At 40.9% G+C, this 26,595-nt stretch overlaps 1 protein-coding gene across 3 annotated transcripts; it reads left to right on the top strand.

Moving 5' to 3' along the window:
• The first annotated feature begins 1,989 nt into the window (after nt 1-1,989).
• On the top strand, nt 1,990-26,007 carry LOC119030535 (leukemia inhibitory factor receptor-like). 3 transcript variants are annotated; one of them, XM_037118220.1, is made up of 20 exons: nt 1,990-2,431; nt 2,908-3,417; nt 4,137-4,187; nt 4,290-4,450; nt 5,846-6,003; nt 6,104-6,257; nt 6,351-6,611; nt 6,704-6,830; nt 7,137-7,285; nt 7,711-7,856; nt 7,954-8,107; nt 8,196-8,257; nt 11,437-11,659; nt 17,497-17,685; nt 17,777-17,878; nt 17,957-18,121; nt 19,533-19,661; nt 19,798-19,891; nt 20,021-20,081; nt 22,917-26,007. In XM_037118220.1, exons 4-20 carry the CDS (start codon nt 4,327-4,329, stop codon nt 23,364-23,366), a joined length of 2,748 nt encoding a protein of 915 aa, XP_036974115.1. In that variant the 5' UTR covers nt 1,990-2,431; nt 2,908-3,417; nt 4,137-4,187; nt 4,290-4,326; the 3' UTR covers nt 23,367-26,007. The 3 variants fall into 3 exon arrangements, 2 of the variants coding, with proteins under 2 accessions (XP_036974115.1, XP_036974116.1); XR_005078317.1 differs by lacking the exons at nt 1,990-2,431; nt 2,908-3,417 and adding an exon at nt 20,611-20,802 and having other exon boundaries at nt 3,435-4,187; nt 22,917-23,050; XM_037118221.1 differs by lacking the exons at nt 1,990-2,431; nt 2,908-3,417 and having other exon boundaries at nt 3,435-4,187; nt 17,503-17,685.
• The last annotated feature ends 588 nt before the right edge of the window (nt 26,008-26,595 follow it).

Raw genomic sequence — 26,595 nt, 5'->3', positions numbered from 1 at the left:
CTTCGACTCACTCTTCGTACGGCTTCTTTCCCGAATGCTGAGGCAGCTGGTGACGTAAAGACGTCAGCAGGAGGTGGCTCTATTACCACTAGTTGAAATAGGTACAGCGCCACCTAGTGTACCGGTAGCATACATGCCTCAGCCAGTAATTTGATTTTCTCACCTGCATGTATACTCGGACAATTGCAGTTGTCTGATTGAGCAGCATAGTCGAACTTTGGCTGTAATCTGACTAAGATGTGCATGTAGACACGCTGAGTGTTGGGGTTAGGGTGCTTAGGATGCTTTTACAAAATTTATAATAGATTATATATTATTTCCCTCCATATTTTGCCAGGTTCCCACCAAGACAGGCACCTGTTGGTCTTTAAATTTGCATAGGGCGTATCAAAACAAGTGTAAAACAGCATAGCCAAAATTGCAAGTTACATTGACAGATTATTGGATACAAATTATAATATATGTAAAGTGACCTCCTGTCCAACCTGGTGACCTGGAAGAGGGCAGGCCACACAAGATAATTAGTAATAGACAGTGAGATCAGAGTGAAGAGGCATCAAGATTTACAGAAATATAGATATGAGGAGATAGTGAAACAGAGGAGAGCAATCATGCAGTGGAGCCCAGGGTGTGACAATCCAGATCCGGCAGTATTTCAAGGCAGCAGGAGCCCGGAAATGGTAGATGGTCCCAAGGCTCCATAGTCCATCAGAAGGGAGCCTGAATGAAAGAGAGGAGGAGGAGGAGGAAGCTATAGAGAGTATGGAGAGAGTGACACAGCTTGCAGTAGGAACTAATTCAGACTGACACCGACCCACTGAAGAAGATAACAATTGATATCAAGGGCTAATTAAAGGCTACATCAAAGAAGTGAGTTTTGAGTTTCGATTTAAAGGCGTCAACAGAGCCAGATTGTCTGATGTCAGCTGGGAGGTTATTCCAGAGGAAAGCAGCCCGATAGGAAAAAGCCCTGCAGCCAGCTGACTTCTTCTTCATCCTGGGAACCATCAGGAGCCCTGAATTTTGAGAGCGTATTGCCCGAGTTGGAATATATGGCGTAATGAGATCTGACATGTACATGGATTCTTGACAATTGAAATTTGAGAAATAACAGAGTTGTCGAGACTCACATTCACCCTTTCAACATGGTGTCTCTGTCTTGCGGGGGCGATGACCAGCATCTCAGTTTTATCCGAATTTAGGAGCAGGAAGTTTTCTGACATCCATTTCTTCACCACGTAGACGCAGGTCTCTAATTTTGTGATTTGGGATTCATCATCAGCTTTTATGGGCACATACAGTTGAGTGTCATCTGCACAGCAGTGGAAATGTATTCCATAACTCCAAATTAGAGGTGAAATATATAAAGACAAGAGCAAATGGCTCAGAACAGAGCCCTAGGGAACTCCATACTTCACATCAGTAAACACTAATGAAGTACTATTGTAAGAAACACCTTGTATTCTTTCGGACTGGTACAATTTTAGCCAGGACAGAGATGCCAAATTGACTTTCAATTCGGTCTAACAATATGCCATGATCTATAGTATCCAGTAACAGAAGCACTGAGGTAGAGTTAGAGTCTAAAAAGTAAAATGTCATTTACCACCAAGGTAAGCGCGGTTTCTGTGGAGTGACAGGCTCTGAAAGCTGACTAAAAAGGTTCCAGGAGATTATTATTGAGCATGTAGCCTGAAAGTTGTTGGGACACGACTCTTTCGACTTTAGAGAAGAAGGGAAGGTTGGATACTGGTCGATAGTTATTTAGAGATCCTGGGTCGAGGTGTGGTTTCTAAGTAGAGGCTTAACCACAGGAGGCTTAAAACCCTAACCCTAGCAGGAACAACAGCAGTCATGAGTGATAACTTAACAATATTTAACATTGTAGGTCCCAGTGCTTGCCATAGTTCTTTAAACAGTTTTGCTGGAAAGGGGTCCAGGACGCAGGTAGTTGGTTTAGAGGATGAGACAATTTTAGAAAATATCTCGAAGGAGATATTTTCAAAAGTGTTTAGAGCTGAGACTAACTGAGAATAGGCAGAGGGATGTTTTATAATAAACTCTGACAAGGAAGCCAGAGATGAAGAGTTAATTTAGATTCTGTTCAGAAGGTTAGCCCTTCATTAGCACTTCTCACATAACATCCCTCATCAGCTCATTCACAGTTCACACGCACAGTCCTGGAGCCTGTTACCTTGAGCATGGTGTTAACGTCAATGTGCGTGGAGTGCACATGAGCAGTTAATGGCAGGATGCGCTGAACCAATCAGAGACCTCTGCTGCACTGTGCGAAGTGTCTGGCGCGAGTCAATGAAGAGAGTTTATTCGCTCATCCCAGCAGTTTGGACTTTATTTAACCTGCCGCTGTGTTTTCTGGACTCTTGCTTCTCCCTTTTTTGTTGATTGCTCCGTCTTGTGCATCCATGAGAGTGTGAGTAACAAGTTATCATTCTGTTACTGTTCTTAACTATATCCTGGGTGTTATTCAGCAATTTAAATTATAGCACTGCACTGTGTTTGTGCATTTGTTAAACGGTGCCTGATAATACTGTTATGTTGATTAATGGTGTATTGCTGGGGCCTCAGGGGTTTATTAGTTATGTCATGGCAGTGTAGTGAGAGTGCTGATGCGCCCGTTAAGGGATTGTTGCACACTTATTTGTCTCACCCTCTGTGCACACTATGCCGGTGAAATAGAAATGGGCCTTTCCGAGCTGAGAGGTTGCTTTTTGTTGACAGTCCCTTAAATTTAAAAACCCTCAAATCTTCTCATTTATTCATTCCTTTTACTGTTTTTCACTGCGTAGCTTCAGTTTGCATTGTTTAATTTATGTCAGTCTGTTTCTGTGTATTATTAAGATTGCATAATGATTAATATGCACATTTCTGTTTATGTCTTTATTGTAGTAACCACACAGACAATATCAACAAAGAATTTACTCTGCAATAAATGACGGGCATCTCGATGAGAGAGTGTGTGAATTGGATCCATTAACCCTTCAACATCATCCCTGTTCTTACCAGACATGGAGAGTGCAGATAAGTTTAGCCACGGTGTTCAAGGGAAATCTAGGATTGTGTTTATTATTATTATTAGGCTGGCGAAATATGCTGTTCTAGCAGTACTTAGAACATGCTTATAATTAACTACACTATAATTAATTAAGTACAAGTCCACATTTTCCTGCAGGCCTGCTTGAAATCTCGGGTTTCATCAGTAAACCAGGGATTAGATTTCTTTGGTCGTCTTGTCTTGGTAGAGACCGGTGCCACAGAATCGAGAAGAGAAACAAGTAACAAAGTACCACTTTGCTTGTGAAACTATCCACAGGTTTTGTCACAGTTGCAAAAGGAGCCAGGACCTCAGACAATTTATCACTGAGCTTCGCTACGATTGCCAGGCTGACATGATCAGAGGTAAAAAAACAGTGTCTGATACAGGGACAGGCTAATGATGCTTCAGATGTAATGAGAGTAGGGCTGGGCGATATGGCTGAAAAATGTATCACGATAAGTGTTTCATATCAGTCGATATCGATTATTATTGATACGGTTGAATGTCATCTGCACAGCAGTGGAAATGTATTCCATAACTCCAAATGAGAGGTCAAATAGATAAAGAGAAGAGCAAATGGCCCATCAAATTGTGGTCGTCAATGAACGTTTTAATCATGGCCCGGCTGGCTGGACGTGATATCAACCTGTTTTGTATGTGGACATACGTTGCCTGCTCGGTGGGCGCCCAGATAAAACATTATGGGCTTTTTGATGCCACTGTGGACTGGCACTGTGACCACTGAGGACTGACCTGAAGAAGGGGAGAGAATGTCTTTGCTGTTGTGATGAAGACCCCGATATTGCCATATTAAAACTATTTATTTTTTTGTGAACACTTTCATGCATCATTTCCAAGTAACAAACTATCATGCAATATAGTGGAGGGCATGTCTGACCTAACCACTGTGACTCATGATTACCAGAAAGCAGCCTCTCCATTTCCTGCCTCGCAGTCCACATGGATTTCACAATCATGCATGCTCAAGCAAGTATCAGTGGTTTCTTTGGAAGGGAGTGTTGCTTCAGGGAATAACTCGACTCTGTGTTTTCTCTTTCTGTTTGATTCTCCCCTCTTTTAGCAGTCAAGTGAAAACATGCAAGAGCCCTAACAACCAGACGGACCTCCTCATGTAAGTGTTTTCATTTTATGAATTTTTATAAAATATGCCAGGAATATGCTATTCAGTCAACGCACATTATTGCACTAAACAAAGTGACGTTTATTGACACAGGTGTCAAGTCTCATTACTGTTTTAAAGTGGTAAATCCATGAAGACTTGCTGGCCAGTTCACCTTACCTTTGAAGGAAAAACTGACCATATGATGATCACATGGTTGTTACTGGTCTCATTGGTCTGTAAGAGCACACAAGATGGAAATGGTCAAGAGAACGGTGAGTATGTAATCCTCTTTCTTAGTGTCAAATATATTCTTCTCCTATACTTTACTGTATACAGTTAATTTATAATGCAAATAACATTGTATTAGAAAGAAGACAATGGTTTGTAGTTCTGTTAGCATTTACTGCTGTGCGTCTATATATTCAGCCTCTTAACAGTTTCATTAGAATGTTAAGCAGAATTCTTTTGTCTCTTCTTTGAACTGTTTTATAACTGGTACTGACCCGAAAATGAATCAAACAAAATTTCTTTTTGGTTAACATGAGAAAAACATTGGATGCACATACTAAAACCCAGAATTAACAGAATTAGTTCTGTGTGATTAATATACTGAATTCCAATTGATCAAAGTAACATGATTTTTTTAAAAAAAAGTCTGCAACCTTTATCATACCATGGTCTAGCTGAATAAGCAAGTAGTCCTCAAGTAGTTCCAGTGAAATTGTCCATTCTAAATTAAAGTGTTACATGCTGTATCTAAAATCAGAGGCACTGTCATCAGCTGACTGCAGACAACTCCCTGCTTGAAATGAATTCAACGAAACAATCTGAGTATTATTTACAACACTGATGTAGCGCTTTAATGCATCACCCTCTGAACACCACAGGATGGCGCCCGTGACACACAAGCTGAAAGCAGGAGCCTCCACTGTCCCTCTGAACACAGTGATTATTCACATCACATTCCTCTTTCCACTGGCTGCTTCAGCCTGGGCAGACAACATGGACTATAAATTGTTCATGAAAATCTTGATGCTGATTTGGGACTGGTAACAGGATGCAGCGTTACTGACTTTGAATCTCGCTAGCATAACTCATTTCAAACACACACACACACACACACACACAGCCAGATCCAGTTCTTTAGACCCACGGTAGTGGAAACAAACCACGTTAATCTTTAGTCAGCAACAACAACAAAAAAGAAAGTTGCAGCAGTAAACTCTTTTGTGTCCCTGTATCTGTTTAAAAATGCATTACAGTCTGTTTTAACCATCTATTTTCTATTTATATGCTTAAAATGCTGAATAAGGGATGGCCAAAATATACTGTTCATGGAAAGGATACAGCCATCACATGTGAACTAGAACAACACCGGACAACAAGAGAACAATACAGCTAATAACTATGATATAACATTTCAAAAATGTGTGTATGTTAATAATATTTGGTTGTTTTTTTTTTTTTATATATTATTGGTTAACTCATGCCTTGACCAGGTATGTGATTTGAATTTTCAAATGTAAAATAAGGCAATAAAACATCCCAGTACAGCCTTCAGGGCTGCTCTCACTGTGTCCCATAGCTGCTGATGTCATAATTGTCTGTCTCTTTGCAGACCAGCATATAGATTTAGATCCTTTAAAATGTATTTTTCTTTTCCTCAGGTGTCCTCCAATGTGAACCTGAGAATCTGACACTTTCTAGCTCTGGCCAGATGATTATGTTAACGTGGACAGAGAACGACCCTTCATGCTCTGCAGTACACGATGTGCTCGTGTATGAGCTGGTGGTTCTCAAACCAGATTTTCCCATACCACTTACTGTAAGAGTTTGTGAACCAGCATTGCTGACTTTAACAATAACATCAGTCCCTGGAATAGCCAAACAAAATTCCCCTAATTTGGTTTTGAAAATGTTTTTAGGGGGAAGTTTCTGTGATGCCTGACCAGATAGGATCTTCTCACTCCTGGAGCTGGATGTCCCCATTTGCACTGGAGTGTTTTTCCCATTCAGTCAGGATCAGGTCACGATACAACAAGCAGACGAGCCCATGGAAACAAGAACATATTCATCCTGGTTGATATACAGCTTACTTTGCTTAATTTCTTTTATCTTGACAAACAATCAATCTTTTCGGATGCTTATTATGTCTTATTTTTGTTTTTCCAGGAATGGAAAACTTAAAAAAGCCTGGGGTTTATCCAAAGGATGGATTGTTTGAAGTTGGCAGTAATTTCACCTTCTGCTGCATTTTGCAAGCAGGGGAAAGTTTCAACAGTACACCTTCAATCAAGGGGTTAGGGTCCAGTGAATCAAGACAGATCTCCAATCAAACATATGCCTTGACTGTCCACTTGACAGAAGTGTCAAAAAACACTTGCACCAATGTGTACTGTACACTAAATCATGGGGCTTGTGCTTATATTGGCTGTGAGTATGGCTTAATAATTTGTTGACTGTGATTTTGGAGTCTTAAAATACATCTTACTAAATGCTGCTGCTTTATGCTCACCATGACTCAGACCCACCTCAAGACAAGGACCTTCAGTGTGAAACCCAGGATCTGCAGTCAGTTGAATGTTACTGGACAGTCGGAAGACACTCAGCTGTATCCTTCAAGAGCCCAACAGTTTACCATCTACTTGGACGGTATCATAAAACCAACCATAATACTATCAAACTCTCTCTCTCTCTCTCTCTCTCTCTCTCTCTCTATATATATATATATATATATATATATATATATATATATATATATATATATATATATATATATATATTTCTAGGTGTATGTACAGAAGCTCCACCTGACTGACCAATCCAATTACTTGGTCTGGGAAGGAGAAATATCAGGAGTGCTTTTGGACTGTGTACTAAGTTCAGAAATGATTGATCAAACTGACATTTGGAAATGTATAAAACTAAATTAACATTCTCTTGGCATTTGTATTTCAGACAATGTCGGGATAGAGGGGATAGATCGGAGATAAGGAGATGTAAGATAGAAGTGGAAAAGCACAGTGGTGAAAGAAACTGGACACTAACAGCAGAAAACAAGCTTGGGAAGGTGGAACTCCTAGACAGAGCAGACCTGATTAAAAGAGGTACATCTTTTAAAGAATTAGCATATTATGTGGTAAAATGTTTATTTGGCTATTGATATCAAAAGCAGCAGGGAGATGTGAACACTTATTGCTGAACCTGTGTACCTTTGTACGCTCCCATCTTAATGTATACAGTTACTTATTTCTACTGGATGATTCTTGGATATTGATTTAGCTCCACGCTGCTGATTGGAAGCACTTACATCTAGCATCTGGAAATTCAACTTCTCCCTCAAATAATAACCTCACTCTCTATCCAAAAGGTCTCTGAATGTTGCCTGGTAGTAGTTTGTTTCTTGCTGTATACATTATTTGTGCAGCTTGGAATTCAAGCAGGTTCAAATAACTTTAATGCACAGGAATTTAAAAATGTCTCTTAAATGTCAGGTATCATTACATTCAGCTGACTGTTTCTTTTGTTTCAGTGCACATGTTCGCTCCAAAGGCAATGATGGCTTCAACTATTAATGCCAGAAATGTCACCCTGGAGTGGGAGTGGACGGTGCAACACTACAGTACTCTCAACATAAGATGCCAAGTAAACATTAGCCACGGTGAAACACATACCATAGTGAGTAGACCAAAGGAGGGAGGTAAAGTGACTTGGTACCATTAGCATTCCTTAGTAACCTACATTAACATCAGTCTTGTCCATATTTTGTTCCCAGAGAGAATACTTTGGAGTTGGCCTTAAATTTACCATTCTGAATAATCTGATACCATATTGGAACTATAATCTGACAGTACGATGTGCAACAACACATCATTTGTGGAAATGGAGTGACTGGAGCACAACTGTTAACTTCCACACAAGGGGTGACGGCAAGTATTGAAAAAAGGAAACAACAAACTTAATCCAATAATTTCATACATACTGTTTATATTTTCTGTTCCCTGATTTATCCCACAGTTCCAGATGCTCTTGATGTGTGGTGGCAGGCGGTGGGTGACAAAATTATAATCCTCTGGAAAGTAAGTCAGATGAGTGGGAACCTCTTTCTAATAGGCTGCTCTTTCTAAAGCCTTTGGGAGTTGCTATTAAATGGCTTTCTTTAAGTGTCGGTAATCATCCACTATTGCTTACTAGGAGAAAGAATTTCATAAGAACAAAAGTATTATGGTGGGATATTGTCTAGACCCAAAATGAAGAGACAAGATGCTGGAAATCACATTTAAAGAAATATATTTTAGGGTTGTCTGGTGGCAGCGTGGAGGGATCTCAGTTGAGCCACTGGAGCAGGAAGCAGGACAGAGAGGTGCTAGAGGTTCTGCATCAGGAGGGTCTCTCACCACCAAGATGCCACAACCGGGGACCACCTTCCCACACAAGGTCATGGCCAGCTCCAAATAGCCAATGTGTGGAATACAAAGACCATTGGCTGCCCACAGCTGCAGCCAATTACAAGACCAAGGGGGCTCTTGGCCCCATGGTGCGAAATGCTCTACAAAGAAGCTCTCAGGGATCGTGGACACCATGGACCTGCTGTCCAAAAAGAACGGGACAATGACCCCCCCCATTAAAACATCAGTATGTGGACAGAGTGCCATTATTCGATCGATGAGATCTGGTTGTGAGCCTCCAACCTCCCCATCTGAGCTTTGGCTCCTCAGCTCAGCAGGCTTCAGTTTTCCGGCTGGGATGTGGAGTGGGAAAACCCAGCCACATTAGAAGGTCCAGTGGCAGAGCCAGCACAGGGATGAGACCGAACTCGCTCCCCATCACATTCGCTGGCATAGTTGCCTGGCTGTTGACACCGTCAGCAAATCAAAGGCCTGTTGCGAGGAGGCCAAGGTAGAAAAGGATGGGCCTGCAAAGAAGCCATGGTCTGGGCAAGCTGGTCAAGCTGTTCCTGTTGACGCTTCAAGAGTCCCTTCACCTCACTCAACTCTGAATCATGGGGTGAGACAAGAGGGGCAGGGCAAGAACTACCCTGTACACCATACTGTAGGCCGTAGGCCGAAGAAAGAGAGTGGCTATGTTCTTTAGCAGCCCTTGGGGACTCCTCCCTCTCCTATCTAATGGCCTCTCCATGTACATCAAGCAGAGAAGAAGTAGGGCAGCGGCGAACCAACTGCTTCAATTTGAGCCCATGGACAGCCGTCCTTTACAATGCCCAGCTGGCAGCCCACGTCAGAGCCGTGCAACACAGCTCCACACAGAGCGCAGCGGAGGAGGAAAGATGAGCTGTGGCCTCAGCAGCTGAGCGAAGAGGGCTTAGCATCCAGCCCAAAACACTGTCACCGTCTCGCGGTGAGGGCAGAGCGCCGACCCCGCATTCCTCAACCTTCTCACAAAGACACCCGACAGTACAGCCAACACCACTGTAAAGTCACAAAAATCGACACAGCTGTAACCCCATGATGCGCTATGACCAAATCAATAGAGTAGAAGGAATAGTAACACTCATGCCGACCGTACAAATCCAATCTCGGTGCAAACCACCATAACACGCCAGAACGAGCCCTCTCCTGCTGAACGCCAGGCAATAGTGTGCAACCCGCTCCAAAGCCCAACCAATTAACAGGTGGTACTACTGTGCAATCAAGCATTACATTACATTAACACATGCTACCAGTAGCGCAAGGGGCTTCCCCCATATACATATACATAGACGCCTCATTGCCCTACATCGACGTAGTCACCATATTGGAGGAGGCAGCTCCGCTCTGTGAACTAAGACAAGTCAATGGAGTGAACTTTATAAAGCTTCTACAAAGTGCCATAAGTTAATGCCTCTCATTTTCACATTCACACACATACGAATATATTCAGGAAATAGAGAGGAACCAAAAACAATGTTTGTATGTTCTCGGATGATTATAAACATGAACTACTCCTGTGTTTACAGCTGCTTATGTATGTAACGCTGTTACTGTGATGGCACATGACAGTTAAATATTTTATCTGTGTCCTTAATAACCATATCCTGACATGTAAACGTAACATCTGTCTACCATACTGTCAACTTGTTTCATTACATTTAAGTTTAAATATGGACAACTGACTTCATAAAATATGAATCAGAATCAGTACAATACTTTATTAATGCCCGACGAGAAATAGCAGCATTACTGAGGCTCCCATTCAAAGTCAAGAATGTGCAGAAAAATAGTACTACTACTACTACTACTAACAGAACTAATGTTCTGTCAGGGTGTATATCTCTATACTGCTGAAAAAAAGAAAGCAGCTCACTGCTGCTGCAGTTTCTTATCTTGATTTGCAGACTTTGTTAATTTTTTGTCGCCATGATTGTTATTATTAGTACTTAGATCATCAAAAATCACTGTATTTATAAAAACGACATTGGCGCTTTTTATTTACACAGATGTCACAATTACATGTCAGGATCTGGTTATTATGGAGGGATTCAATATTTTACTGTCATGTATCATCACAGTAACATTGTTACATATATTGGCAGCTGTAAACACTCATAAAAACATTACAAAATCCATCCTGTGGTTTGGTGCCGACCTGTATATAAGTTAAGTTAAGTTAAGTTAACGTTTATAATCATTAAAGAGTGTTACAGATGTTGTTTTTGGTTCCTCTCTGTTTCCTGAATATATTTGTACATGTGTGAATGTGTAAATGAGAGGCATAAATTTATGGCACTTAGAAGGAGCTTTGTAAAGTTCACTCCATTGACTCGTATTAGTTCACGGGGCGGGGCTGCCTCCTCCAATAAGGTGGCAATGTTGACATCGCAGCAGCGGCCAACCAGATCAATGAGGCATCCATGTATATATGTCTATGGCTTCCCTTCCCTGAGAGTGACGTAGCAGGAAGGGCTCTCCAAGTAGGTGTTGACAGAAGGAGCTCATGAGCATTTAAGGGTGTGGGCACAGAAACAGATTGCTGTCAGGAGAGCTCAGTAGAGCAACTTTTTGACAGGTGAAATTCAGGACCATGGATGGGTTTTGGACAATGTATATCAAATACAGAGCTGTTGGACCTCTGACAGCTGTGTGAAACTGATGAAAAACAGTGTAATATGGGACATTTAAATGGCTTAAAACTATTCTGTAAACCATGAGGGAATTATTATTATAAGAGTAAAAGAGTGCCTTTAGATGTTGATGAGCGCATGATCTCCATGCATTTACTTTGCCAGGTAGACTAAGATCCTGCTGTTATCTCTCTGCAGATGCCACTGGCCAACCAAAGTCATGGAATCATCAAAGACTATAGAGTGACCTGTGAAAAGTCTGGGTCGCGAGGGAAAGAACCACAACATACAACTGTTTACAACAATGACAGCCTCACTCTGAGTCTGGACAGGAATGAAGAGTATATTGTCACAGTCACAGCTAGAAATGAAAATGGCACTTCATCCCCATCAACCATAACCATCCCCAGCTGCAGTCCAGGTATGAAGCTAACACAGTTGTGCATGTTATTGTTATGTAATTTGCTGACTGTTTTAAGTAAGTCACTTGTTTGTTCCGTTATGTGAAACCTTTTATGTTGCTGTCTTGACCAGGGCTCCATGCAAAAGAGATTCTGAATGTCCGTGAATATTCATGGTAAAATACAGGTAGAATAAAAAACAGTTTCCTGCTGCAGCCACAAGGTTGATAAGAGTGAGTCAACACAGTAAACTCAAGGAGGTTAAAAATTAAGAAAAAAAGCTATATTTTTTTCTCTCACTACCTCTGATTGGCTAAACATTAATGCACCAAACACAAGCCAATGATGGGTTTTTTGTGGAATGCGAGTGGGGAAAAAATAAAGAAGCTGACAGGAAATCCACTGTCGGTGAATTTTGGAAACCACTTAAAACGTTCACCTTAGTACATGTCGCATAATGTATTTTATCACGTTCACATAAAATTTTTAGGACCTGACTTTATTATCCAGAGGTGGATGGGAATTATTCACAGGCGATAAGGCTGCCAAGCTAGTGACTGCTATCTGAGACTGCGTTTCAACAGCCTGACACAATTGAGCATCTCCACATGGTCACAACCTTATCCTCATACGTCACATGTCAAATTGATCCTTTTTAATTTTTTTCCCCTTTTAATATATTTCCTGACTTGCTACTTACTGTACTTTGAGCCCTATTCTGCCCCTAGTAGGCTTTCCCAGATATTAACCCTAACCAGTCATCAGTCATCTTGCCTAGATCGAACCAACCCAATGAAAGCCAACGAATACCAACCAATCAGAGGCAGAGTAGGTTAGGTCATACTGAAAACAAACTTTAGCCAACAGGCTGCAAACATTCACAAAATATTGTGAGCTGAATAATGTCCGTCTGTCAGCTGAAGCTGAAGATCAAACGGTAGGTAACCATCTCATTCTGATATGAATTACGTTATTTTTCTAGATCAGTGGTTCTCAACCGGTGGGGCCCACCCCCCTGAGGGAGCGTGGACACTCTCCAAGGGGGGCGCGAGTAGGCTACAGGATGGGAGGAAAAAAACATGTAGAAATGCAAGTGGTTGGACTATTATAAAATACAAACAAATCATCATCCTGGCGACTTTTTTTTGGTCAAAAGCGACTAGTGACAAATGTAGCAACTTTTACTGGTGTTATTGGAGACTTTTGTGGTGTTTGGAGACTCTAGACTTGAAAGCACGTATCACTCTGCAGTCACTGTGCTCAACGAGCAGCGGGTGCTGCCGTCAGTCTCTCCCCTGTCCAAAAGCACTTGGTCAGTCTGTCAGTAGCCTCGTGCAGCAGTCCCAGCCTGCAGTCAGAGCAGAGAGGAGACACACACCACTCTGCGTCCAGGCTGCAACTGAATCGCGGTTGTGCATGGCCACCGCCGTTCCCGACCTGGCTTGCAGACCGGGGTGTAAATATGTACCGTCTATTACCAAATAATAGCCAGCCATTTACAAATAAATGCTGAGTCTAATTTGTTTTTATTTTTTAAATCATGGAAGAAGATAGGACCACTGACACTGCACATTTTCCTTCTTCGCCTTCTTCCCGTACTGTTCTTGCTTTCTGTCAGTCAGTATCACATTGATGATCGCCATGGCTCCGGTGCAGCAAAAAAATAAAAAGTAATTCAAACTTTCTGTCATAAAATATGCAGAGGAAAACTCAGGAGAAGCAGCTGCTAGACGTTTCTCTGTCGACCACAAGACAGTGAGATTGATGAAAAATCAAATGGAGCTTCAGCGTCTGTCTGAGGAGGACAGCAACAGGGCCAGGCTGCCTGGTGGAGGGAGGAAGAAGGCTAGCGAGGGGCTTGAGATAAACATGCAGGGATGAGTTATCAGCAAACGGGCACGCCACGAGAGAGTGTCCCGCAAAATGATCAGAGCGATGGAGAAACAAATGTACGCCACCGTGAGTGACTGCAGAGATGGGGAGTTTGCAGCGAGTGCTGGTTGGATAAATCGTTTCCTCCACCGCAACAACTTAAATTGCAGAAGACAAATAAATCAAATTCACAGAGAAGCTGGAGAAGTTTGTGACATTTTCATCCCAGATTTCTGAGAGGAAGGAATTAAATGCCTGCTCCCAAATTGCCGCCTGGTCTGTTATCTGCTATTATTTGGTATTGTACTGTATGATAACTCTCCTGGCTCGGGGAGACAGGCGCATCACAGTGCTCAGCTGCAGACACAGCAGAGAAATGACGAGACACGACTCAACTCATGACTGACAGGCATCAAGGCCACTCAGCGTTACCTTACCAACCCGCCCCCAGCTATTTCATTCACAAAAACAGGGCCTGTGGCAATTCTGGACAGCTGTTTTTTTTTCCCCTTTTTTTTTTCTTCTTTCTTCATGGGCCCCTGATAAGGGGGAGGGTGACTGCAGTGAACCAGCTTTTGGGGGGCCCAGCTTGCAAAAGGTTGAGAACCCCTGTTCTAGATTAATAAAATGCATTAAATAGGCACCACAATTAACAGACCATGGGAAATGATACCTGTCCTGACAATAATTTCTTCTGTAACATAAGTGACAATAGTTGCTCCTACACAGATGATCAGTATAATCAAACCATGAAGACAGTTAATACATTATCAGTAACCCAACTGCAGAAGCCTAAATGCAAACTTCAACAACATCAAGGAGAACTGAGGTCAGACGTTCCACATAACTGCCATATCTGACATTACAATCGATCCTGATAAAGGAGAGACTTTGAATTAGATGCATATGAATTCAGTTATATAGGCAGAAACAATAATGATAAGTTACATTATAAGGTGATGTTGGAATGACTACTGCAGTAAAATATTTGGTGATAAAAAGATAATGTTAAAGGAATATGGAATAAACAAATGAGTTATCCTCCTCTGAGTATTTTATTGATAATGACAGTGAAAATCATTATATGGATGATGTGGTAAATAGCTTTTTATAAAATCTGGTGAGTATTGGACCAAACTGTTCCACCAGTGACAACTGAAGAAAGTAATGATCATTTTATAGAAGGACTCCCAGATCTATGTTTCTGACAGCAGTGGATGAGAAAGAAACGATGGTTATTGGTAATACATGTAAAAACAAGACGTCCACTGACTTTAATGACATGGGCATGACAATAGTGAAAAGCTTTACTGATTTACTGAGGATTTCAAAACCACATACATCTGCAGCTTGTCAGTACAAACAAGTACATTTCCAAACAAAATGAAAATAGCTGAAGTAAAGAGTCAGTTATTTTCATCTTAGTGTTAAACATCAGGCTGGATTTAAAAACTGAAATCACTCATTTGCTTGTGAACTCACTGATACTATGAGCTATGGGGATTTACAGGACAGTAGCTAGTTTTTTTAGGCTGTGTGAGTCAAACAGTACACACTAGACTTAAAAAAGAAAAAAAAATCTGTTTCATAGATGTCAGGGAAGAAGTAGAAAGACCTGCTTTCCTTCTGATGATATGATTCTGATAATCTGAGTTAATCTTGCTTTATCAAATTACGTAATTGTTTTCATCTGTACTTATGCTGGTCCATTATGGACAATATTTAAAACAGGAGGAAACTGTTTTTTTATTTGTCAAATAGTTGGGTGGGGGAGAGGGGATGCCTGAATAATGACAGAATAAGACTGAATAATGACATCAAAAGAGTCTAACCGTAATGTGGCGTATGTCTATGAACATCTCTCTAGTCATTACATTACTAGCCCTTTTTATACAGAATCTCAGTATTATCTCTGCAGCTGTGGTTCGGCAATCCTCCACTGATGGTGATGTTTTTTGGGCAGAAATGTGAAGAAGAGTCGGTAGGACAGGTGGGAGGACAGACGCTTCTCCTATGCAGCTGCGGTATTTTTTTTCCTCATAAGTTGCCAACGACAGTAACAGTTTCTACATTACTTTTGTTTGGTCCTGTAACGTTGCCTTGTGGGACATTTCTAGTTGAGTAAATGACCTGTGCAGTTATCAGACTTGTCAGACCGACACACCCTCGCTCCGTGCCTCCAGCTTATTCGTTCACACTGGGGCAGCTCACCAATAATGCGGCCCTGATACTACCTCCAGAGGGGGACCAGCACCGGAGCAAAATTTCCCCCCTCTCCGCATCTGAAACTTTGACACAGAGGAGGGTGCGGAGAAATGGTGTAGGATCCCTGCATGCAAACGTCAGTGTGAATGCGGCTACTGATTATATGTCTTGCATGTTCACTGGTATATTCAGAGTAAAGACAGAGATGAAGAGAGCATGCAGAGGCCAACAGGGCAGGGAGAGTAGCTGGCATAGAGGCAAGCGAGAAGATATTAAAGGTTAAGACCAAATAATGACATCACACAGTCTAATCCTAATGTTAATTTCATATGAGGTATTACTCCAAATCTGACTTCAAACTCCCCTGTTTTTCTTTAGCCAGCTAGTGACACCTTCCCCCACTACAAACTTTTTTGTGAAACTTGGCAGCCCTGAACAGTTTGATGGCATCGGCCACCATGTTCCTCAAAGATCTGTGCAACACATACCCATGATAAGCCCTAGATTTCTCCAAATTGGGTTTTCAGCTTTTCGCATCTCAAATGATGCCGAGCACAATCCAAATAAAAAAGAACACAACACAGATGAAGAAAATTCGATTCTGCCCAATATGGAAGCATCTATTAAAAAGCCAGTGCTGTTCCAGGATAAATTCATGGCATCACTTCTTTTTAAATAACTCCACTACTACGTTCATTTCCATTTATTACAAAAACAAGATTTTAAAACTTCTTCTTCCACATATGAAATTAAAGTGATTGAAATGTATTACAATTCAGGTATACGCCTGATGCTCTGGGTGCGAGGGGGGTGTAAGGTTTTTCACATTCACTCATGCACACAGCAGTGTGTGCTTTTAATCTGCCCCTAAGGGATGAGCTCAAAATGTTTTGGGGGACGTATTCCTAGTCCTCTTCTGAAGATATGAAGATATCAACCGAGTTTTGTGACAATTGGAAAAAATGGTTAATGATTTAGGGCCAATATTTGCTAAGCCCCGCCCTTTGTAAGGATTATTTTATTATTTATTATTATTTTGCTTGACGGCGGCCATGTTTTTTGACTGATTGTGCTCATTAATAAAATAATTACTGGCTCGGCCCCCAGATGCCTTATACCAAATTTGTTGTTGATCGCATAAATATTTCAAAAGTTCTATTCATTTTACTGTTTTTCACATTATGCAAATTAGCAAACAATCTAGTTGGCAGACTTTTGTGGTCCAAGAGGCTTTTTTGTAGAACACATGGAGCTGGACTTGTGTGCCAAATTTCAAGTCAATCAGACTTGCGGTGTGAGGGGCGTGACCTTCCCAAAAACGCATTTCCAAGCCTTAATTACAGCGCCACCATCTGGCTGACTGGGCTTATATTTTAAGAAAAGTTGATGCATATCATTTCCAATTTCAAATTTCTGGCCCATTCCAGCTCATGGGAATTTGAGCTCAAGCAGCAGACAACAAACCCTAATGATAATAAACCGGCACAATTTTAGAAGAGTTCTACCCCTTTGGGGTTAGAACCCTAACAAGATCTGATGTGTTGTAGAGGACTTGCTTCAAAGTGGGATTTGAAAGCCAAAATTCCAGCATTTCTTCATCATTCATCACTAACTTGCTGAGGATGGGGTTGGCAGAGCTGTGGTCTTATGATGCGTACAGTGATATACAAGGAAATTTGTATCACACACATTTATGGAATAAGAGGATGCCTTAAAGATATTGTTTTCTCCTCAATGTGTTTAACAGATACATTACTTGCAGCTTTGTGTCAAATCTAAGTTACAGAAAGAACAGAAAGAGCAAACGGTTTCTGGATTGTTCGCAGCGGCGGTAGCTTCAACTTGTCCTGGTCTCCTAGTCCTGCAGCCAGCTGTGGCTACATAGTTGACTGGTGTCCCACCGTAGGGCACTGCAAGGTCGAATGGCTGAAAGTTGCTTCCAATCAAACCAGTGCCAGGATATTTTCAAGTAAGTCTTATTCTTTGCACACAAAACAATCATACCTATCTAGTGTTACACGCTCTCATGAAACATCTCTTTTGTTATTTCTTCACCCCAGAAAATTTCACTGATGGAGTGAGATACTTAATATCTGTATATGCCTGTACCCAGGGAGCTCCAGTGCTACTAAACAGATTAGAGGACTATGTCAGAGAAACAAGTAAGTTTGAAGTGTTTGTTTGCTTATTAAATTGGACAGTCAATATCCAACATTGTTTCACCCTCTTCTCTATACCAGGGATAAAAGATGGCCTGTTTAAGTCATTGAAATGGAAACGGCAGAATTCAGATGTTGAGGTATACTGGGACCATATAAATCAAAGGGAGCAGTCTGCTTTCATTCAAGGCTATGTTCTTTATTGGTCGGAAAAGGACAGCAATGAAAACTTCACTGTCAGCACAGGTATTGTGACACCCAGGTAATTTTCTGATAACAGGCCACAATTACTCTTCTCTCACCTACTGAACCTTCCAACATACATAAATCAAATCAAGACTGTACTGCCATCAGTGATGTTGAGTGGAGTCAGAGATGCACACATGAAGAGTTTAACCACAGACAGCAGTGACATACTGCCTTTCATTCAGGTTAAATCAATATGAAGATGTGCAACATGATAAATACACGAGACTGAGATCTGTGAATGTGTATCTAGATGTCCAAATGCTTCTAATGAAATTGAGGAGTCCTGATGCAGGCCAGGGATTACAGACATTTATCATGTTACTTTCAGTGATGTATTCAGATCCTTTACTTAAAGGGCAGCTTCCTCAGTTTTACATATTACAGTGTGTTAGTGAGTACTAGTGCATATATCAAAAAAGAAGTATAAACTATTCAGTGGCTCCAGAGGAAGCTGTAGTGATGTCACTAAATGGCAAAAAGAAAGATTTTTTTCTTACATAAGTCATTTAAGCAAAATGTAATCAAAATATAAAAGGTAAATATTATGTATGTCATAAATATTATGTTTCCCTCTGAAATGTTGCAGACTAGAAGTATAAAGTAGCAGATAATAAAAATATTAATGTTCAAGAACAAAACTTAAATGAATATAATTGGTTACATTCCACCACTAGCTACTTCTGCTAAAGTCTACCCTCCAGCAGAAGAAGCTGTTAGCCCAAGTTTCACTTCTTATTACCTTATGCACTTGACACAAATGGATTTACTTGTCATCAGGGATTTTTATCAGTTTTGATGTGGGGATGCTGAAAGGGCTTCAGATGAGAAAGCCATTACAAACAATGTATTTAGTCCTCTAATTTAGATACCTTGCTGGAAGAAGACCTTCCAACTGACTGTTGTAACTTGCTGTGTTAAGATGAAGAGCTAGCACTAAAATGTTACCGCAGCAGAGGGAGTCTGCTGTAACAGGAGGCAACTTCATTGCTGGAACAGTATTTCAGTCAGAGAACAAGGGTTACAAACAGCACCCAGTACACATTCACAGATGTAAGAACACATTGCTACATATCAGGATTTAATAACCTTAAGATTGGTGTCCTGACTTCACTTAGGCAACATTCAACTTGATAAAACACAGTTGTAATATTAAATGTCTTCATAGTGGAACTTATGATGGTGAACAAATGCTGCACAATAATAAACACTTTGAATGCCCCATGGCTATACACACCTACAGTAGAGAGTTTTATAAAGCATCTCTTACGTGGCTACATACTGCTAACATTTTATATCTTAAGTAGGGTATTTGCTAAGGGCACACTCTAGTGTTCAACTGTGACCTTGAAGGTCATTCAGGATGTTTATCAGCAACAGTAACAGTATAACTGTATTTGTCTTGATTTAGTGAACCCTGAGGACACCAGCTTGACGGCAACAAACCTTCACATCAGTAACTACAAGTTCAAAGTGGTGGCACAGACAGCAGTTGGAGAATGTGGCACTACATATATTACTGCCACCTTGAATCCACTGAGTATGTTGCTTTTCCCTTAGAGATAACTGTTTCTGCTTGTGTGGAAATTCATTTTGTGGAAAGAACATTGAATCTTGCAATATTTAATTTGATTTACTCCTCTTCTTCATCTGGGCTTTTTGTCTTCACTCAACAGCAGATAACATGGTCAAGCCTGTCCTCATTTCCCTGGTTGTTGTTTTTGGTGTCCTCTCCCTCATCACAATCCTTTGCTACAAACACTGGACATGGTAAGCATGTCAACACAATTTTCTGTGAAATTTGCTGAATTGTTGCCTTCATTGGGGCCATTTGAATGTGTGCATGGTGTTGCCAAACCTTTTAGATTCATTTTCTTGCATTCTTTCATCCATCAACAGTATCAAACAGAAAGTCTATCCTCCAGTCCCAGAACCAGTGTTGAAATGGCCAACCTCACTGGTAGGTTCTCAGGTTGATATTTACAAAGATCACTGTACTCGTCAGTTGTATATTGTCTTATGTGTTGTGGAAAGAGGCTTATATATATATATATATATATATATATATATATATATATATATATATATATATATATATATATATATATATATATATATATATATATATATATATATATATATATATATATATCATGTGGACAATAATTTGTTGACACAAAAGAAGTGGCAATTGCATATCACTCACAGCTACACAGGATACACAGCTAAAAAGTAGCAAGGTGTGCCTAATAAAGTGGCCGGTGGCCGGTGAGTGTGTCCACTTTATTAGGCACACCTTGCTAGTACTGGGTTGGACCCCCTTTTGCCTTCAGAACTGCCTTAATCCTTCGTGGCATAGATTCAACAACGTACTGGAAACATTCCTCAGAGAGTTTGGTCCATATGGACATGATAGCATTACGCAATTGCTGCAGATTTGTCGGCTGCACATCCATGATGCGAATCTCCCGTTCCACCACATCCCAAAGGTGCTCTATTGGATTGAGATCTGGTGACTGCTGAGGCCATTTGAGTACAGTGAACTCATTGTCATGTTCAAGAAACCAGTCTGAGATGATTCGAGCTTTATGACATGGCACGTTATCCTGCTGGAAGTAGCCATCAGAAGATGGGTACACTGTGGTCATAAAGGGATGGACATGGTCAGCAACAATACTCAGGTAGGCTGTGGCGCTGCAACGATGCTCACTTGGTACTAAGGGGCCCAAAGAGTGCCAAGAAAATATCCCCCACACCATTACACCACCACCACCAGCCTGAACCGTTGATACAAGGCAGGATGGATCCATGCTTTCATGTTGTTGAAGCCAAATTCTGACCCTACCATCTGAATGTCGCAGCAGAAATCGAGACTTAGCAGACCAGGCAACATTTTTCCAATCTTTTATTGTTCAATTTCGGTGAGCCTGTGCGAATTGTAGCCTCAGTTTCCTGTTCTTAGCTGACAGGAGTGGCACCCGGTGTGGTCTTCTGCTGCTGTAGCCCATCTGCCTCAAGGTTCGACGTGCATTGTGCGTTCAGAGATGCTCTTCTGCATACCTTGGTTGTAACGAGTGGTTATTTGAGTTACTGTTGCCTTTCTATCAGCTCGAACCAGACTAGCCATTCTCCTCTGACCTCTGGCATCAACAAGGCATTTTTTCGCCCACAGAACTGCCGCTCACTGGATATTTTCTCTTTTTCGGACCATTCTCTGTAAACCCTAGAGATGGTTGTGTGTGAAAATCCCAGGAGATCAGCAGTTCCTGAAATACTCAGACCAGCCCGTCTGGCACCAACAACCATGCCACGCTCAAAGTCACTTAAATCACCTTTCTTCCCCATTCTGATGCTCGGTTTGAACTGCAGCAGATCGTCTTGACCATGTCTACATGCCTAAATGCATTGAGTTGCTGCCATGTGATTGGCTGATTAGGAATTTGCGTTTAACGAGCAGTTGGACAGGTGTGCCTAATAAAGTGGCCGGTGAGCGTATATATATATACACATAATACTGAGTTTGGAAGACATGCAATTCAGCTGCAGTTCTTAAAAAGCGATGAAACACTGGTCTATTATTAGGCTATTTATTTGAGGGCAAGTGCAAACTAGAAATACAGGCTACACATCTAAAAATGTGACAAAATCAAGAAATGACTACTGTCAGTAGGTTTACATGCACAGGTTAGTCAGATTACAGCCATAGGTCGGCTATGCTATGGAAAAAAATCTCGACCCAGTGCAGAACGCAAAATCTGAATCCAATCTGATAGAACGTATACATGTAGGAGTAATGCGACAATCAATCGAATAATCTAGGTGTTTTAATCTGACTATAAGAAATCCGATCCGGTCCGATTTTAGTCAGACTAAGGTGTATACATGCATCTTAAAAATCCAATCACAGTCGGACTAACCCAGTAATTTAGTTTTCTTGAGTGTCATGTAAACACACTGTGTGACTGCTACTGTGGCTGTTAGTAGGAACTGCAATGTTTACAACAGCAAAGTCACAATAAACTCAATATCTGGAGGAATTTTAAGATTTGTGGCAAGATAAACAGCTGACACAGACAGCAGTCAGGTTATTCTAACATTATTCTAAACTCTTATTAACAAGCAGTTTAAGCTTAATGAAGCACAAATGGGCGCTTTTCTGAAATTTGACTCATATTTAAGCACACTGAATAAGTGTAAGGTGACTTGTTAGCCCCCACAAGAAAGTTATGTTGTATTTATAACTCACAAAGGTTAAAGTCGAGCATGGTGGAGTTCTCAATGAGGCAGCGGCTTCTCTCTCTCTCTCTCTCTGTTTGTCTCTCTCTCTCTCTCTCTCTCTCTCTCCCCCCTCTGTGAGAGACAGGGCGGAGCTGCAGCGACTTTATAGGCTCAACATACACAACACCGTATTACAAAGAAATGTGTATGGTAGATAACCGTAGTGTTTTTATACCACCATTTTTTTTTACATCCCTTTGCACAATAGGAATTTATTTATTCATTAAAAAAACACACAAAAAGGCCACTTTTTAATATGAGGGCAGAAAAGGGCAGGGGCTCAAGCACTCCTTGGGTCCTATGCATGCACATGCCTGGTCGTGGTGCATCTGCTTGGGAAAACATGACTGATGTTGCATGTTAATCCTCTGAACCTCACAAGCAACTTTATGGAAGTGAATTAGCCCTTCAATATTTGGCGAAAATTAAGTTTTGTTTTTTTCCCCTAGGAGCATTCTTGCACACTCAGCCACCACCAATCATTTATCTGAATGTTTTTGTTTTGTCTGTGTTACAGGATGCAAATAAATGTCATCCTCTTCATGTGGATCATGAAGCAGAAGTCTTGGATGTTTCTGAGGTGCATTATAACTCAGTACCAGTGGTAGAAGGCTATGTCATTGAAGACGGCAAGCCTCATGCCTCTACACAAACTCCAGGGGGTTACTATAACCAGCCCCTGAAAAAGAGCACCCCACCCCTCCTCACCTCACTGACTACAGACACCCCAGCTTCTTCATTCAGAAGTGTATTTTCTAACCCGTCATACAACCTGCTAATGCAGACTGGAGAACAACAGTACAGCCCAGGCCCCTGCCTTCAGGAGGGCACATCTTTAGAGGGAAGCTCCAGTGAATACCAGCCTCAGAGTGACACGCAAACCCTCAATTTTTTTGACACAACAAATGAACCAGAAAGTTTTATGCCCTGTGTCTCCAATTATGTTTTGTTACCAAAGTCAACTTAACAATTATCCATTGCATGCATAGTATATGTAAGAGGTAAAAATGACATGATATGATATAATGATAATTACACTGCTAGAAAACAGAAATGTAAAAAATAATTAAAGACAGAATTTTTATTCTGTTTACATACTAACAAATTAGAATTATTTTAGTTAGTTATTTGTATTCTAAGGCTTGTTAGCATGGTGGCTCGGGGATGGTAATGTCCATTTTATAAATAGCTTAGCTAAAGTGCCCACTAGGGTCTCCCAGTGTGCAAGAAAATATCATGCAGTACCATCTAGGGCACCCTTCTTGTGGCTTCTGTGGGAAAGCGTGATGCAGTGCATTTGAGGCTGCCCTACATGTGACAGATTTACTCACATAATTACACAGTTCTAATCCATACCAGGGTTTGGATCTGTTTCACCGAAACAGCATCACGACTTTCTGAGGCCAGTACCCTACCGAAGACAGCTCACTACCTTTTTATTTTTGAGGTGTCATGTGATTTCTTACAGCAATGTGATTCAAGGTGTGAATTGGTGTTTAACTGCCAAGGATGTATCGACCACACTGTAATGATCTTAAAGATCTCTGAACTATTTTGACAGAAGGCCAAGAATAGGGCCTTTTTTGGGCATTTATACTCCTTCTGTGAACATCTTCAGAAATCTAAATCTAAATGTTAAGTTGCCCCTTGACTTGGCTGTGGATATATCATGACCCAAAATACTAATAATCTTCACAGGCTGTTACCGGTTGGGCACACCTGATGCCTGTGTTCTGCATGGTGGCTGCATAGCTTAGCTGCTACTGTTCACTCGTGTTTGTGTTCACAGAGGCTGCCTGGCAGCTGCTGCAGCCCTTTCTGTTTACATGGAGTTTGACTCTGATAATGGTCAATAAATATGATGACATGATTTTCCTTTACCCCACTGAAAGATCCAGAAAGCCGGAGGGAGAGCAAGAGGGAGAGACTGTGAAAGTGAAACACAGAGAGTGCCCAGGAAAGAAAGTGCTCCTCACCTGCTGTGTATTCTCTTCATGTCCATAACATATTCTACACATACAGACACTGAAACTGCAGTGAAATGCTGTCATGTTTTCCATATGACTGTCTGCAGGTCGTTTTCAGGTCGATTTTTGCAGAGAACTGCTTGCGGTAATGAATGACCGTTGTGTGTATGTGTGTGTGTGTGTGTGTGTGTGTGTGTGTGTGTGTGTGTATATATACACAAACAAACAACATATACTGTATATACACGCACACAAATAAACAACAGTTTCTATCCACTTGTAAAGAACATGTAAAATTCATCGGAACTCAAAACTTCCATGACATACAGCACTCATTTTTCATATATGTATCATATAGATTTCCTGTACAGCGTTCTAGAGAGATGAGTTGCAAGCACCAACAACAATAGCCGATTAATTAGCTGAGTAACAGTATCGCCATTCAGGAGCCAGCATCAGCTGATTTCATGTAATATTCCTTTGACTCTGCTGCCAGGTGTAAAACTGGAAAATTGTTCCAAAACATTGGCAGTGATTAAGAAACTAATAAGAAGCTGGTGAGGAACAGAAATAAGTAAAAACAGAATCTTCAGATGTGTCTGATGAAAAGTTTTCAAAACAATTTTGGCTCTCCAAAAAATTTGCTAGTTATATCCAAACAATCTTTTTTGCTACCTGAAAATGACATATTGTTTCATATTTTGATAAAACTAAATGCTTTCAACATCAAACTTAAGTCAAGTGTTCCTGATGTCATCCAGAGGCTGTGCCAAATTTTGTGCAAATTGGCCCATAGGTGGCACTATAACGGATGTAAATGTGTTTTTGCCTTTAACTTCCACATTTTAAAGAACACATTCATAAACATCATATTCACGTATTTCCCAAATACAGCTAGGTTTTCTTACATAGGCCTCGCCCACTTCTGCTGCACTTTTCCTTTGTTAAGTCACCACACACTAATCAACATAAATGCATTTTTCCTCGTCACTCTCATTTTATGTCGCAATATTAGAAATGTAATGAAACAGTACTGATGTGGGGTCACTCCTGAGGCCAGCCATATAGGTAACGACTGGTCAAAGTGGGCATGATTTAGTACAACAAATCCAAATTGCCACACATTCAGCCTTTTGCACTTCCAGTGCACTTTCCATTACAGCGAATGCCACGCTTAAAGTTTTTTTTTTGTTGCTCAGTATGTGAAGTTTTTCTTCACTTGAGCTGAGACTCTAAGGACTAGTGTTGTAGTCAAGACCACACCAACCGAGACCAAGACATTACTGAGACCAGAGAGTACCGAGACCGAAACTAGGCATTTGGAGGTCGAGACCGAGACAAGACCAAGACTTTTAGAGGATAAGACCAAGACCTTTCTTTTGAAACAATGTGTTTTAAACCATTAATTTTGCCTGATTTATAGTTTACCCATACATTATTCCTTGATAGCTGTTACTAGCACTCCAGTTTGACTTGACAAAGCCTCGTGTGTGTATCACACATTTTGGGGAAGAAATATGGCCTATTTCATCTGTGTTGTTCTGTTATATTGCTTGTGACAACAACACAATGTAAGCTAACTTAGCTGTAGGCTAATATAGTTGGTGCTTTGAAAGTTAGCAAATAAATGCCTAAAATAACCACAGAAAGAGTTGAGCTTATTTTCGCGTATTGTCTCAGGATGGGGGAGCTGAAATTTACCAAGACTTTTGATATAACTTTAATGTTAAACTTTGTATGGTAACCGTTAGCTTACCTGTCTTCATGCTGGTAAAAGTTTGACATCGTCCCAGCTGTTTCGGTGAGCAGAGCATTGCAGAATTTATGTTGTGAGCGTTACTGTGTAATTTTTGCTGCATCTTGGCCAGGGCTCCCTTGAAAAAGAGGTTTTTAATCTAAATGGGACTGTCCTGCTTAGATAAAGGTTAAATTAAACATTTTTTAAAAATATGCACACTGCTGAGTGTTTTCGTTTACTTTTACAAATAAACTCCCTGTTGTAAAACCAAATTTAATTAAAGCTGCAAGCAACTTATAACTTGTGTGTTGTTTGGAATCTCAAAATTATTTTAATACGTTTTTGTTGGGAGAGTCCACAGATGCTGTGTGCAAAGTTTGGTGCAAATCGGGTTAGGGTTAGGGTTAGGGGGTTAGGGTTAGGGTTAGCCTGGGAGGAGTTCGAAAAAGTAGGTTTGCGACATTTCACGGATTTGCAAAAAAATGGTAGGC

Source organism: Acanthopagrus latus, chromosome 12, assembly GCF_904848185.1.
Source record: "Acanthopagrus latus isolate v.2019 chromosome 12, fAcaLat1.1, whole genome shotgun sequence".
Classification (NCBI taxonomy): Eukaryota; Metazoa; Chordata; class Actinopteri; order Spariformes; family Sparidae; genus Acanthopagrus; species Acanthopagrus latus.
The sequence above is the reverse complement of the archived record's forward strand: the minus strand, read 5'-3'. Positions and strand labels throughout refer to the sequence as shown.